The sequence below is a fragment of the Pygocentrus nattereri genome, chromosome 1, assembly GCF_015220715.1.
Source record: "Pygocentrus nattereri isolate fPygNat1 chromosome 1, fPygNat1.pri, whole genome shotgun sequence".
In the NCBI taxonomy this organism is placed as follows: domain Eukaryota; kingdom Metazoa; phylum Chordata; class Actinopteri; order Characiformes; family Serrasalmidae; genus Pygocentrus; species Pygocentrus nattereri.
Genome location: NC_051211.1, coordinates 27975435 through 27988910, shown reverse-complemented (window position 1 = coordinate 27988910; position 13476 = coordinate 27975435). Strand labels below are relative to the sequence as shown.

The window sequence follows — 13476 nt, the reverse complement described above, 5'->3', positions numbered from 1 at the left end:
GCCTATACGGTAAGTACTTGCATTCCCAGGACCTGTGTTCCAGTGGTCTACATTCTCTCTGCTCTTTTTATGACCCAATGTGACTGTAATACAGGTAATAGGGCCAGGGGTTAACAAAGGTCATAACATGAGAGAACAATTATTAGATTTTTCAATAGGAATGTACTCTACCTTGATTAGGCATGCTCTTGAACTAACTATAATACAAAAAAAAAAGCAGAACCACACCTGATCTATGCTCTTCTGGTGCTGCTTTAACTGGTCACCCAGCACACCAACATCTAAAGCTAATCATATGCTAGTTTTAGGCCTGCTAGCATAACAGCTTCAATGGCTGCTGTCCAGCATAGGTCAACCAAAACACAACTGCTGCTCTGTGCTGTTTTTCTAGCGCACCCTTTTTGAAGAGTCAGTGTAGCACACACAAGATGGTCGAGTGAAGTAACAGATCATATAGTTTACTACATAAAACTCAAGTTATGTACTAGTTAATGGACAAAATGAACATTGTCAGGTCATCTTGGCAACTACTTATGAAGTCTATGTTAACTGTGATCTCTCACTGGGGCCATGGGAATGTAGATATGTTTTCTAGGAATGCTCAATAAGGGAAGACATGGCATATATTCTATCTATATATCTCTCTCTGTGTGTGTGTATATATATATATATATATATATATATATATATATCAGAAAAAGGTGATTATATTTACAGCTCCTCGCTTATATTTACCGTGTTCAGGGTAGCTGTACCTAAATTTAATAAGCTGTGGTTGATGTGGTACTTCCACACATACTTCTGTAAATTTATATGTAATAGGCTACTTAATGCAAGTCTCATGCCCTTATTCCATGCTTTTGTTTGCTATTGCTAAGAATTTTTAATGTGAGTTATACTCTACTCTGTAGCACTCTCCCTGTGTGGTTCCTGTGTGAACTACACAGTTTAATAGAAGTGATTCATTGTTTCCCATGTCATCCACTAGAGGGAGTTTGCAAACTAGAGAACAGAGCACAGTGTCAGTGTTTTTTTGACTGCAAGAATTACAGTTTATTGTTTTCTTATTTTAAGGTAAGAGTAAGCAAATACTGTCATACACTTGAAATATAGACTGTCATACACTTCATCCTCCACTGCTTTTTTTATCTTCTGACCAATAGCAGAAACTGGCCATTAACGGAGAGACAGAACATAAACTACTCATCAACAGTTGGGCTACAGTGTCTAACTGTACACCAGCAAGGTGTAACAACAATACAGATGGTTATTGTTAGAATTTTAATGATACTGATATAGATACGACACTACTCGTTGATACTCTTATTAGTAATTGTGCATTGCTCCTATTTTTCTGCTGGATTTTTGTCTGCTAATACGTCCTCCAGGGTTTTCAAACAATGTTTGGTCAGATCAAGAATGGTTTGCTTGTATACAGCTTTTGATTCATTATATGGTTTTCATGCAATCTTTGTTAAGTTACTATTTTTTTCCACTGGAAAGAATAGGGTGCAAAAGTGGCCCATTTACTGTATTTCTGCTAGACCAAAAGACACCATTTCGCATATACTACCTCAGGGCAGGCACCCGAGCATGAATTCAATGTTGTTTTGACCCACACTCATCCATTTGTAATTTTTTTTTCCCTATTAATTCTTGCCCCCTAGAAGCCCAGTTATTTCTTTACCTGACAGTCACAAAACAGCATGTATGCACACAGTGTTGGTCCTCAAACTCTGCTGCACAGTCACACTGACCTGCACTTCTCTCTGTGTCGTTTTTTCATCCCTCCTTACTCTCTTAAGCTGCGTTCCAAAGCCTAGGCTGCAGCCGAGGTAGGCTGCATTACTCAGCCACTACTAAGCCATTCCAAAGTGAAGAATCCTCTATACACAGCCTAGAAATGCAGTCTACATTTTGAGTGATTTCAAGGATGCATCAAATATATCTTTCCAGCCCTGTGGTTAACAAAAGTTCAATCCAGCAATCGCAACTATAGCAATGCCTAGCACCTATAGCAATGCCTAGCAACACCTTAGCAACCATCTGGGATACCATAACAACAGCCTAGCAGCCCCCTAGCAGCCACCTGTGATATCACAGCAACCACCTAGCAACACCTTATCAATCCCCTGGTATACCATAGCAACAGCCTAACAACCACCTGGGATGCCATACTAACCACCTGGGAGAGCATAGCAACTGCCTTGCAACACCTTAGCACCCATCTAGGATATCATAGCATCCGGCTAAAAAGACCTAGCAACCACTTGTGATACCTTAGGAACCGCCTGGCAACACCTTAGTAACTGTTCTCATATTGCTTAATCAGTCTGCATTTTCTTCAGGAAATGCACTGTTATAGTAAAACTACTTTTCATAATTTGGTGCAAAAAATAAAGGCATGACATGAAAAGATATAACATCACACCTGTGCAGAAGCATCTCAATATCTCAAATCATCTCAAATACATCTCAAAATCCACTATGAACTATTTAAAGAAATGCAAGGTGAAACTTTTGGAAATCACAGTCATCAAAGTCCCCTCACTGGATATCATGTTATCAATATCAATTTGTAAAAAAAAAATCTTTAAGTAGATTTGCATGCGTTGTGCCTGCGAAACAGTCCCAACAGAATTGCAGAACCAGAAGTGTTCTGCAATGAAAAATCTGAAAGTAAGAATAGAAAGACTCCTAGCTGGCTACAAATAAAAGTATTTGTAAGCTGTGATATTTGCCAAAGGTGTGTTTTTAAGTACTGACTTAGTAGGGTGTCCAAACTTTTGCACATGCCACAGTTACTATTTTTTATTATTATTTTAGGTTATTCAAATATAAAGTATAAAATAAAATATTTTTTTAACTGCTGCTAAAGTTGTATTTACTTCTTTTAACTTTAAAAATCAACAACATGTTTAATTTGGCCTAAACTTTTGAATACAGCTGTAACGTACAAAAAAACCTGCATTAGTTTGCTGACATTTGAATTGTGTTGTTGGGTCAAAGCAGTTTGCATTCACAAATCTGTGACAGGCACATGATTAAGTGGATAAAGTAAACAGCTGCATTTATTTGAAGCAGTACTTCACCACAGGTATTTTAGTTTTATTGTTGACTCCGTCACTAATTATGACTGAGGCCTAAACCGTGTGCAACACAAGTATTACATGTGCCTGACCTAATATCACCATAATATGTCTCAGACAATACATCTCACACTGGTTTCTGTTTGCATATGGTGCAGTTGGAAGTGGGTATATACATGCATAGCATGGAAGCTACAAACCATCTCAGCAAAAAAAATCTCTTTAACAGAAGCCTTGAGCCTTCAAAGATATTGCTTTCACAGAAGACCGAGGTGGTAACCATAAAAAGATAATAGGGTCATAAAATAGGTCCTACAGAAGAAATGTGGAAACATTGGGCTTCATTCTCCAGCGGTTCTTAAGAAGAAATTTATTCTCAAACCCACTTAAGCAGTTTTCATGAAGATTCTGACATTCACCAATGGTTTCTCATTTGGGACAGAATCTACACACACTCGAAATCACAAAGGCCTGAACAATTCTGCACTTTAAGAACACGTCATGAATCTAAAGTAGACTTTTTCTTAGGACATTTCTAAAGAATGTATTTAAGAACCAACTTAGGAGGATATTGGTGAATGAGGCCCAATAAATGTGGGCTTGGGATGTGTGTGGTAGTCGGACTCATGTGACTAAATCCTCAATGGTTTAGTTATCAGTCCCATGGCCCACAAGCTACTGTGGTGAGCTGAGATATTTGGGCTTTTACTCATGTGGCTACAGCATGGAACATTCCTGGATTTTGGCTGCCTATCTTGGACATTCTTTTGGAGTGCCTTTTTTATCCAATCAAACCATTTATATACACAGAATTGGATTAGATGACCCCCTGTGTTAGGATCAATTGATTGAGGGGTGCACTGTTGACAAGTTTATGTGATAATTGAGAAGAATCAGTTCTGTAGTTGAACTGATACCTGTGGGTCAGGAGCACCATCTGTCGAATTTAGTACAAAGGTCAAGGATAGGATTTTAAGGAACATGAGGATTGCTATGGTTTTCCCTCCATAGCACCTTTCACAAACCCAACTGTTTATATTATTTTTTCAAGAAATGTATTTATGCTTACAACAGGGGTCAATCACTAAGACAGAGGAAGAATAATAGAGTACAGTAAAAAGGAATGTTTTACGTTGAAATTCAAGGCATGCAAAGAACAGTCACACACACATTGAAGCAGATAGTTTGAGCTAGAGAGCAATAGCACTGAAAGACCTCCTGCCCATTAATGGGAGGCTTGGTCAGGGGCATCACAAGGTCTAAGGGAACAATAGGGACTGTAGGGATGAAGAAGGTCAAAAAGGCATGAAGAGGTGAGAATATGCAAGGCTTGAGACGTTAGAAAGAGCAATTTACACTTGATAAGGGAGTATACTGGCAACCCATAAAGATGATATAAGACAGGGTGATGTGTGAAGATCACTTGCTAAATGTGAATTTTGAGTAAACTGAAGTTGATTGAGCTTGTTAATATTCAGTATTACAATTCATCACTAAATGTAACTGTATTTCTCTGTTTCTGGCTTGTGTAAATGATTATCATTCCTTGGCAGGCTGTGCAAATTAATCCCAAAGAATGCATGGTCTTTCTGAGTGGTGCCCAAAAGCAACTGGAATGCATTTTCAGCATTCTAAAAGCTTTTTTCTGGACCCAACTCACATCACCTCATGGGTGATGCTGCATATCCTTCAGGTTTCAGCATAATGCAGAACATAGTGAAACTAGTCTGGAATGCACAGTCAGTCTCAGACACTGAAAGGCCTCTACAATGGCATAAGTGTCATTATAAATCACTATAAGCCTGTTCTAGTAATCTTGCAGTTTGCTTCAGAAAATATGAATAACCTGTGGGTGTGCCATGTATGTCATCAGCAATACTAAGCCATATAACCTATTGAAGACTTTTATCGGTTCATTTCCAATTTTATAAAAACAAACAAAAAAAAAACCCAACAAACAAAACTGGACACTAATTTGAATTACATAGGAGTACTTTTGCACAGAGAACCTCCCACTAAATGGTGAAGGAAGTGTTTTTACTAGAAGAAAGTAGATATATGAAAAAAGGACCATAATAGTGGATAAAGACCTAAATAGAAGTGTTAATCTCTGGTTGACTAGCATCCATCTACAATAATCATATATTTAAGTTATATATAGCGTCAAACTAAAACATACCGTAAAGTCCCATACCTATCCCAGCGGTCATCGGACCGAAGGCAGGATACACCCTGGACAGGTTGCCAGTCCATCGAAGGGCAGACAGACAGACAGACATAAGCGTAGCATGTCCAACTAGCCTGACTTCATGTCTTTGGCCTGCAGGAGGAAACCGGAGAACCCGGAGGAATCCCACACAGACACAGGGAGAACATGCAAACTCCACATAGAGAGGACCCCAGTCGCCCGGCTGGGGATTCGAACCCAGGCCCTCCTCGCTGTGAGGCGACAGCGCTACCCACCGCGCCACCTATATTCAGTTCAGCCATTTCATTTTTTTACAACCCCTTAATCAGGGCTTATAGCTTTCTACAGCACAATTTAGAGGCCAAAAGCAAAACATACCATGCATGATGAGAGGTTGTTTACTAAATACTAAAGGTAAACAGTAAGATAAAAAAAACATAAAATATATAACCTCTGTCCTTCTCAGTAAGAAGTTAAATATTAGCTCAAGGTCAGTGCACCTTAAGCAACAGTTTAGGGGGTCTGGCAGTGTTGCTGGTCATAAAGCTAATCAGAAATCATAACACAAGCTTTAGAGGCGATGATATGCATTAAAGCCTCTGAATAAACCCCAGTGCTTTCCATCATGACTGGAGAATGAATGCCACATGTAAATAGTTATAAAATGGTCAGAGGGCAGGAGGAATCATATCAGGAGCGCACATACAATTAAGCGAAGACACACAGATGATTGTTAAGCATGTGTGTAGCACACTTTGTAAAAACCTACCTAATCAGACCTTACACAACTAAAATCAGTCAACTATTCCAAAAATCACTCAGAGTAAACTTGACAGCTTGAGCGAATGACCACGAACACGAGTACGTTTAGTATACATTTCTGTGGAGGGACGTTTTTGCATGTTTCGTAATACTTGGTCGATTTGTTTTTTCTGTGTTCTGTTAAAAATCGAACCAAGCACAATCTTCATTTTAGTTTGGCTGATTTTACTCAGTCCCCTGTGTCTTGTTAGCGATGAGATGTGCTTTAAATTATGTTGAGGAGTGACTCTAATGTAGGCAGGCTTCATAGGTAAATACTACCTGAAAACACAATTGCTGATTTCATTTTTGGCACTTTTAGGCCTAACTGTGCTTCGGACACCGGTCGACTCAGACCATCTGACCAAGTAGTCATAAGTATTTAATATGTGCGGGTTCGAGTTACATTTGTGTGAATAGTGAAATAAATAGAAATATTTTCTGAATCAGGTTGTTGGTAGCAGGAGAGAGTTAACCTCGCAGTCTTTTTTATGCCAGTTGTGAGGATGGGTTTTTTTTTTTGTCTTTTAAAAGTTTTTTGTCTTTTAAAAGAGCCCTTGTTTTCAAATACTCAGGACTGTACAGTTAGTTCTTCGTGTAGTGTTCAAAGGACAACAAACATCTCCCTCCAGCACCCGAACGGCATGTTCAAACGCCGGGCTCTGTATCCCCACACCCGTTTTCCGCTCCGTGTAATGGCTGGTTAATAGTATCTCGCCTCCAGAGCTGGGATTGGCTCGTACTTAATAATCATAAAGAAAAGGAATCACCAACCAATCACAGAGCAGGAGAAGGGATACTATTAGCCAATCGTAGCGCAATTGTCTGAATACGGGTGGAGAAAAAATTACGTTTACGCCGAGAGCGCTTCGGTCAAGGGCCACGTTTATCCAGCGCCCTGTGCTCTTTCTGCATAAGAGGCTTACCTAATCCCGCGTGCAGCGTCCAGCCTCTCGGCAAAATCCAAATCTGGACGGACTGTTGTGATATGAAGCAGGAATCACGCGTGTAACAGGGAGGGGGTGGGGAACTTCCATCCACCCTCACCGCCCGACGGCACGATATTCACTGTAAGGCAGCGCTGTACTACAGGAGTTAGATGCAGCGCGAGGCAAGTTGTGGGAGATCATAGCCGAAGCCCCGGTGCAGCGCCGCGCCGGGGAGCAGCCCTTTCCTCCAGGTTTTATGAGCCCTTTTCATGCACGCTTACTCGAGAAGACCGATGGCTAAGATCAGGGTCTCGTACGAGTACTCGGAGGCGGAGGACAAGAGCATCAGGCTCGGACTGTTCCTGATCGCGTGCGGCATCCTGTCGCTCTTCATCCTCTGCTTCTGCTGGCTGAGCCCCACCTTACAGAGCATGCGGAGCAAGCCGGCCAACTGCACGGTGATCTCCGTGAGCTGTCTCGAGGAGCGCTTCGAGTGCGTGTTTACGTGCGGCGCCGACTGCAAGGGCACGTCGCTCTATCCGTGCCTGCAGATCTTCGTGAACAACTCCGAGTCCAACTCGGTCGCGCTGCTGCACTACGATGAGCAACAGCTGGTGCTCAACCCCAAGGTAAGGATCGGGGGTTGTGTGGGAGCCTGGCCACGCGCTTTCTCCAGTTTCTGTGTTTCGTGGATGTCTGACGTGCCGTTATCGTGCTTTACCGTCTAGTTTGAGGGATTCGACGACCTGTTTATATGCCTGATTTGCCTGATATGCCTGGTGGTTGTTGACATTTGTGACAATCCTTCACAAAGTTTGCAGCGTTTTGCGAACTCAACGTGTTCACTCGTCTTTGGTCCGCGGACTCTCAGTAGTTCGTAGGCTTATCACATTCACATCGTTTCGGCAACGTGGAGGGCTTTGAAGAACTTTTGAGCTTTGGTGGAATTCTGGGGAAATTTTCTCGCCCTTTTGTCAGGTCAGGGGGGTCAGGAGGGCTCGTCCACACTCTTTGGCCAGTTTGTTGGTTTTTGTGAATGTTCTTCCATCGGTTCAAACATGTTTTTAAGGTTGCAGTGACAGTTCTGAATCAGTTTATGGAATTTCCAAGGACTTTTTCCCCATCTTCCCGTCCTTTTCAGTTGTGAGTTGTTGGAGACGTTGTCCACATGAGCTTGTAGGAGGATGGAGAGCTAGCGTTCATCCTTTCCTGAATTTTGATTGACGTTTATTTATTTATTTGAAGTTTTTTGGGTTTCTGCACACTCATTCACAACCTTTATTGAAGTTTGGAGACCTTGTCCACATCCTTTTCTGCACGGTTGGTTTTTGGAGACTCGTCCACATCCTTTTATCACTTTATTAAGTTTTTTTAGAACATCATCTCCTTGGTTTGTAGGTTTTTAAAGATGTTGGTCACCAAAATCATTGCGGTATGATAGCTGAGTAGTTTCTTTATGATTACTGATTTTGCAAAATGATAATAATGAGCTAAAACCTCATTTTTTTCATGATGTACATTTTGTAATTTGGCATGGGCGAATGCTGCCCCTTTCTTTAAAAACTCTTATTGTGGAAGTAAAATATCATTACTTGAACTGGTGAGCAGCAGTGAAACTGAAGCGCTCATGTAGCATTTTTGCCCGTGCAGAATTCTGAACATTCTAAGATGCATTCATATCATCACTGTTTGAACAAAACTTATCACAGTGTTTCGTTTTTGTTTTCATCGATTTTAAAACACTAGCTGCCCTTTACATTGTGTCCCAATTTCATGATGGATGGACCAATAAAATTGGCCCAAAATTGCTTACAATGAGATCTTGTTCCGTTGACTCGCATTCAGATGAATGATGTTTTTCATTCTCCTGTGAAGATACCTTTTTGGAGAGAAGAGATTTTGCACTGACGGGCAACAATATCCTTCTCTGTATTTTGAAGTCAAAACCTGAAGTTGAAGTAGCCGTGGATGTGATTCACATTTCAAAAAGTTCGAAATGCTCAAAGGTGTTTGAGAGCAGATAAAAGAACAGAAAGGAATTTTGAAGCGATCCATGCATCACTCTTTATCTCAAAATCCATGCTGATAAATTAGTGACCAATGTTAAGAAATGTGTCACATTCAGTCTCTACCTTCTAGTAAAAGTGTGCTTAGCAGTTCAGATGTTTTTATTTCAGTTATGAGTCATTTTAATGTTCGATCAGACTGGCTGGATTTGACACTTGGAGATTTGTTTTTGTGTATTATGTTATGAAATTGGCTTTCTGACATCATGACAGATTTTGGCCTTTTTGTTTTACCCTTAAATGCTTAACGTGGGTTGGTAGTGAGCTCACCCCCCAAAGCAAATAGAAAAGGTCAACAAATTAAGAACATCATTTATTTTAAATCGCATCTTGCCGTGATGTAGTATTACTGTCAGTAAAATGATTTACTGGTTTTACACAATCATAGCAGTTTGCATATCATCTTGTATTAGGTGTATGTGTCAGGCTGCTGACAACAGGAGATATGTACGAACGGTTCATAGAACACAAAGGCATTCAATGGGTGAAAGTGCCCTTTCTTGCATCATGCCACATGCCATGGTAACGTTAACACTTCCGTGCTGGCAGAGGCTCTCTATTTTCACCTGGTTACCATGGCAACATTCTGGGGAACTCCTATAAATTGAACTGGCAGTGTTTCATTGACAAGGAGGTAATGGCTGAGTAGTTACGTTTGCTTTTAGCAAGGTAGTGAATGAATTACTACAAAGACCTCATTCAGCTTTTAATACAAAGCAGTACATCTCCACATTCAGAATGGAGGCACTGTGAGTACGACACCAGAGATTCTGTAAAAGCGCTGTTATTTATTCATCATCCTAGTGTCCAAAAAGCCTGATGTGTTACAGCCAGCATTCTCAACCCTGTTCACACACAACATATCTATCTCAATCTATCTAAATGAATAAATGCTTTTGGTTATTGTCTTATAAAAATCCCATACATTGTGTTCAAGGAGATGTAATGAACAAAACTGCATTTCTGTACCATGTCACGTCAAGTGTACCGAAAGCTACCAAATCTCCAATGATTATTGACGGTCTTTAGGTTGAGAGATTGTGAGAACCATGGCAAAACCTTCAGCTTTCAAGGTGTAGACTTTGAGTTGTGTTTAGAATCATTATCCTGTTGTAGAAACCGTCTTCTTTTTATCTTTTTTTTCACACATGGTGTGTTATTTGCTTCTAGAATTTGCTGTTATTTAATTTAATCCATTCTTCCCTCTGAGTGAAATGTTCACCATGCCACTGTTAGAAAACACAAGCCGAAAGTATAATCAATCCACCCCCATGCTACAACATTTGGAACTGTTATTTTCATGAAATTCTGCCCCTCCAAACACGCCTCTGCTCATTGCGGCATCTGCTAAATCATCCTGATGGTTTTGATTTGCTTTTCTAGTGATCCTACAAGTAGTTCTCTTGGAAAGATTTCTTGTTCTTAAAGACCTCCACCATTCCTGTTAAGTGCCATTTCTTAATTATATTACAAACCAAGGAAACAGCTACCCGAAAATGCTTTGCTTTCTTCTTCTAGACTTCTGCTTTGTGGGGATCAAATATTTTAATTTTCAAAGTGCTGGGAAGCTCCTAACAGGAGACCATGGCTGCCAATTGTTGGGACAAGTTTTGAGGAGTCAGTGTGTTTGGTGTAGTGTAATGAATAACACCACTGCCCTCTACACTGTAATCAAATCAAATTTATTTGTAGTGCTTTTTACAACTGATGTCACAAAGCAGCTTCACAGAATTCCAGCAAAGACAAAGTTTTAACATGAATGTAAAACCCCCGGGTGAGCAAGCCAGGGGCAACAGTGGCAAGGAGAAACTCCCTCAGAGCTGAGGAAGAAACCTTGGGAGGAACCAAGGCTCACAAGGGGAGACCCATCCTCCTCTGGTCAGACAAGCTACAAATTAATGACCAAACAAAAAAAAAGAGGACTCTATACATCTCGCAGGTCTGTAATGCTTATGTGTACTGATATAGTCATAGTGTATATAATGTAAGCGATGATGATGATGATGATGATATTAGTAGTAGTAGTAATAGCTAGGAGTCCATGAAAACTTCAATGTAGGGTGGTCAGCTAGGCCAAGGCAAGTGGCAGTAGCTAGTGCGTCGGCAGCTGGTCTGAAGCGGATAGCAGGAGAGCTCGACAATCATTCATCCATCAGTGTCCGGCTGGACAGGTGGGCAGTTGTTTACTTGGAAAAAGGCAGGGAGATGGAATTAGTTTTGTTCTGTTTGTTTGCACGTAAAACAGGGGATGTGAACATTTCCAGAGTGTGGCTAATGACTCCGGCAGATCTGACTATGACAGCTTAACTAAAACCAATGAACCCAATTGGTATCCCTCTACTCCACTGTCCACAAATTTGAGTTACCGCATGTGAGCGACGGGACGACAGCACCAGCGTTTCAGTTTACTATAATTGCCTGTGTCCATGGACCCCTGGATCTGCCGCTTTTATCTAAAGGGAACATTAACTACCGAAAGCTAAACTGAACAAGTGAGTTTTCAGCCTAGATTTGAAGATTACAAATAAATCAGAGTCCTGAACATTTTCTGGAAGATTATTCCAAAGTTTGGGGGCTTTATAAAAAAAGGCTATTCCCACAGCTGCAGCCTTCTGAATTTTAGAAACTATTAAAAAGCCAGTACTCTGTGAGCTGACTTATCGTGGTGGCTCGTAGTAGGAAATAAGGTCTTGCAGGTACTCAGAAGCGAGCCCATGTAGGGCTTTATATGTCAATAAAAGAATTTTGTAATTAAATACAGAAGTTAACAGGCAGCCAATGAAGTGATGATGGCACTGGACTGATATGATGAAATTTTCTAGATTTAGAGAGGACCCTGGCTGCAACGTTTTGAACTAGTTGAAGTTTACTTAAATTCCTGCTAGTGCATCCTGACAGTAGTGCATTACAGTAGTCTAGCCTAGAAGTAATAAAGGCATGTACTAGTGTTTCTGCATCACGCAGAGATAGGGCATTTCTTATCTTGGCAATGTTGTGAAGATGTACAAAAGCTGTTCTAGTGATGCTGCCTATGTGTTGATTGAATGATAAATCTGAATCAATTATGATGCCAAGATTTTGTGCTGCTTAGCCAGGTGTAACTGGAAAGTCAGCGAGATTTAAAATTAAAACTGATGATTTATTTATTGCTACTTTTTGAATATTGTGGTCTATCGTATCAACGGCTGCGCTGAGGTCAAGTAGAATCAACAGAGATACGTAGCCTTGTTAAGACAAGATCATTTGTTATCTTAACTAGTGCTGTCTCAGTGCTGTGATGTGGCCTGAATCCAGATAGGAATTTTTCATGTATGTGGATGGTAGACTGGGGGTCGGTCCCCACCAGGGCAGGCAACCTACTTTATACCAATAAGGAGTCTTGCCCAAGGACTCTTAACACTATCTTCGCCTACCGGTGTAAAATGATAAGTGGATAAAAGGGTCTGCCAAATGCTGTAAATGTATTTATAAGGCCTTGAAATTTACATCACTTGGCCTTTCCTAATGGTGATTTTAAGCAAGCTATAGCCCTAACAAGCTAATTAAAGGTCTGAGACCTTGGTAAAAGTTGTCCGAGTGCTCAAATCTCTTAGGGTCTCCACTTCTTGTAAGTCGCTCTGGATAAGAGCGTCTGCTTAATGCTGTAAATGTAAATGTAGGGTGCCCAAACTTTTGCATGGTGATCCTTTCTGCCTTTTTTCACTCTACTCACTTATCTATTCACAGTAACAGAAATTTTAACCAGGAGTGCCCAAACATTTGTATGCCACTGTATATCCAGCCACTTTTAAGCCTAAAATGTCATTTACAAGAAAAACCTGCTACTGATGCAGCAGTGTTGCAGGAGGAGGAACTATGGATAAGGAACTAGTAAAGTGGAAAACTCCAATTTCAACAAGATAGTGTATCTGAATCAGAATGTTTTTGATGAATATTTGAAGTATTTGAAGAGTATTTGATGGTTATTTACTGAGATGTGCGTCTGTAGTGGCCAGGATGCCCAGCTCATCAACAATTTAAAGTGAATATTTAATTAATGTCAATCCACTGCTTTTCATTTTTCTTTAATCCAGAGTAACCAAACCTTGCCTGAGGGACTAGATCATCAGGTCACTAATAGTCCAGACCCAGACACTGTCATATGTGGATCTGGACCTATAAACTGTGGAGAATTATGTAATTTCAATGGGGTCCATTGTCCACTCTATTAGACACTCCTACCCTCTTGGTCCACCTAGTAGATATAGTTAGAGACGATAGCTCGTCTGCTGCTGCATGGTTTGTGTTGGTCATCCTCTAGTCCTGGTCACAGGACGCTGCCCACAGGACCCTGTAGGCTGAATATTTTTGGTTGGTGGACTATTCTCAGTGCAGCAGTGACACTGAGGTGATTAAAAACTGGC

The 13476-nt window shown here is 40.7% G+C and overlaps 1 protein-coding gene across 1 annotated transcript in view; it reads left to right on the top strand.

The window, feature by feature from the left end:
* The first annotated feature begins 6924 nt into the window (after window positions 1–6924).
* LOC108435089 (calcium-activated potassium channel subunit beta-4) overlaps window positions 6925–13476 on the top strand; it is a 41837-nt gene continuing 35285 nt past the window's right edge. Inside the window, exon 1 of the mRNA XM_017710651.2 lies at window positions 6925–7636. Within this exon, the coding sequence (XP_017566140.1) occupies window positions 7277–7636 (360 nt within the window). The 5' untranslated portion in view covers window positions 6925–7276. The remainder of the gene's footprint in view (window positions 7637–13476) is intronic.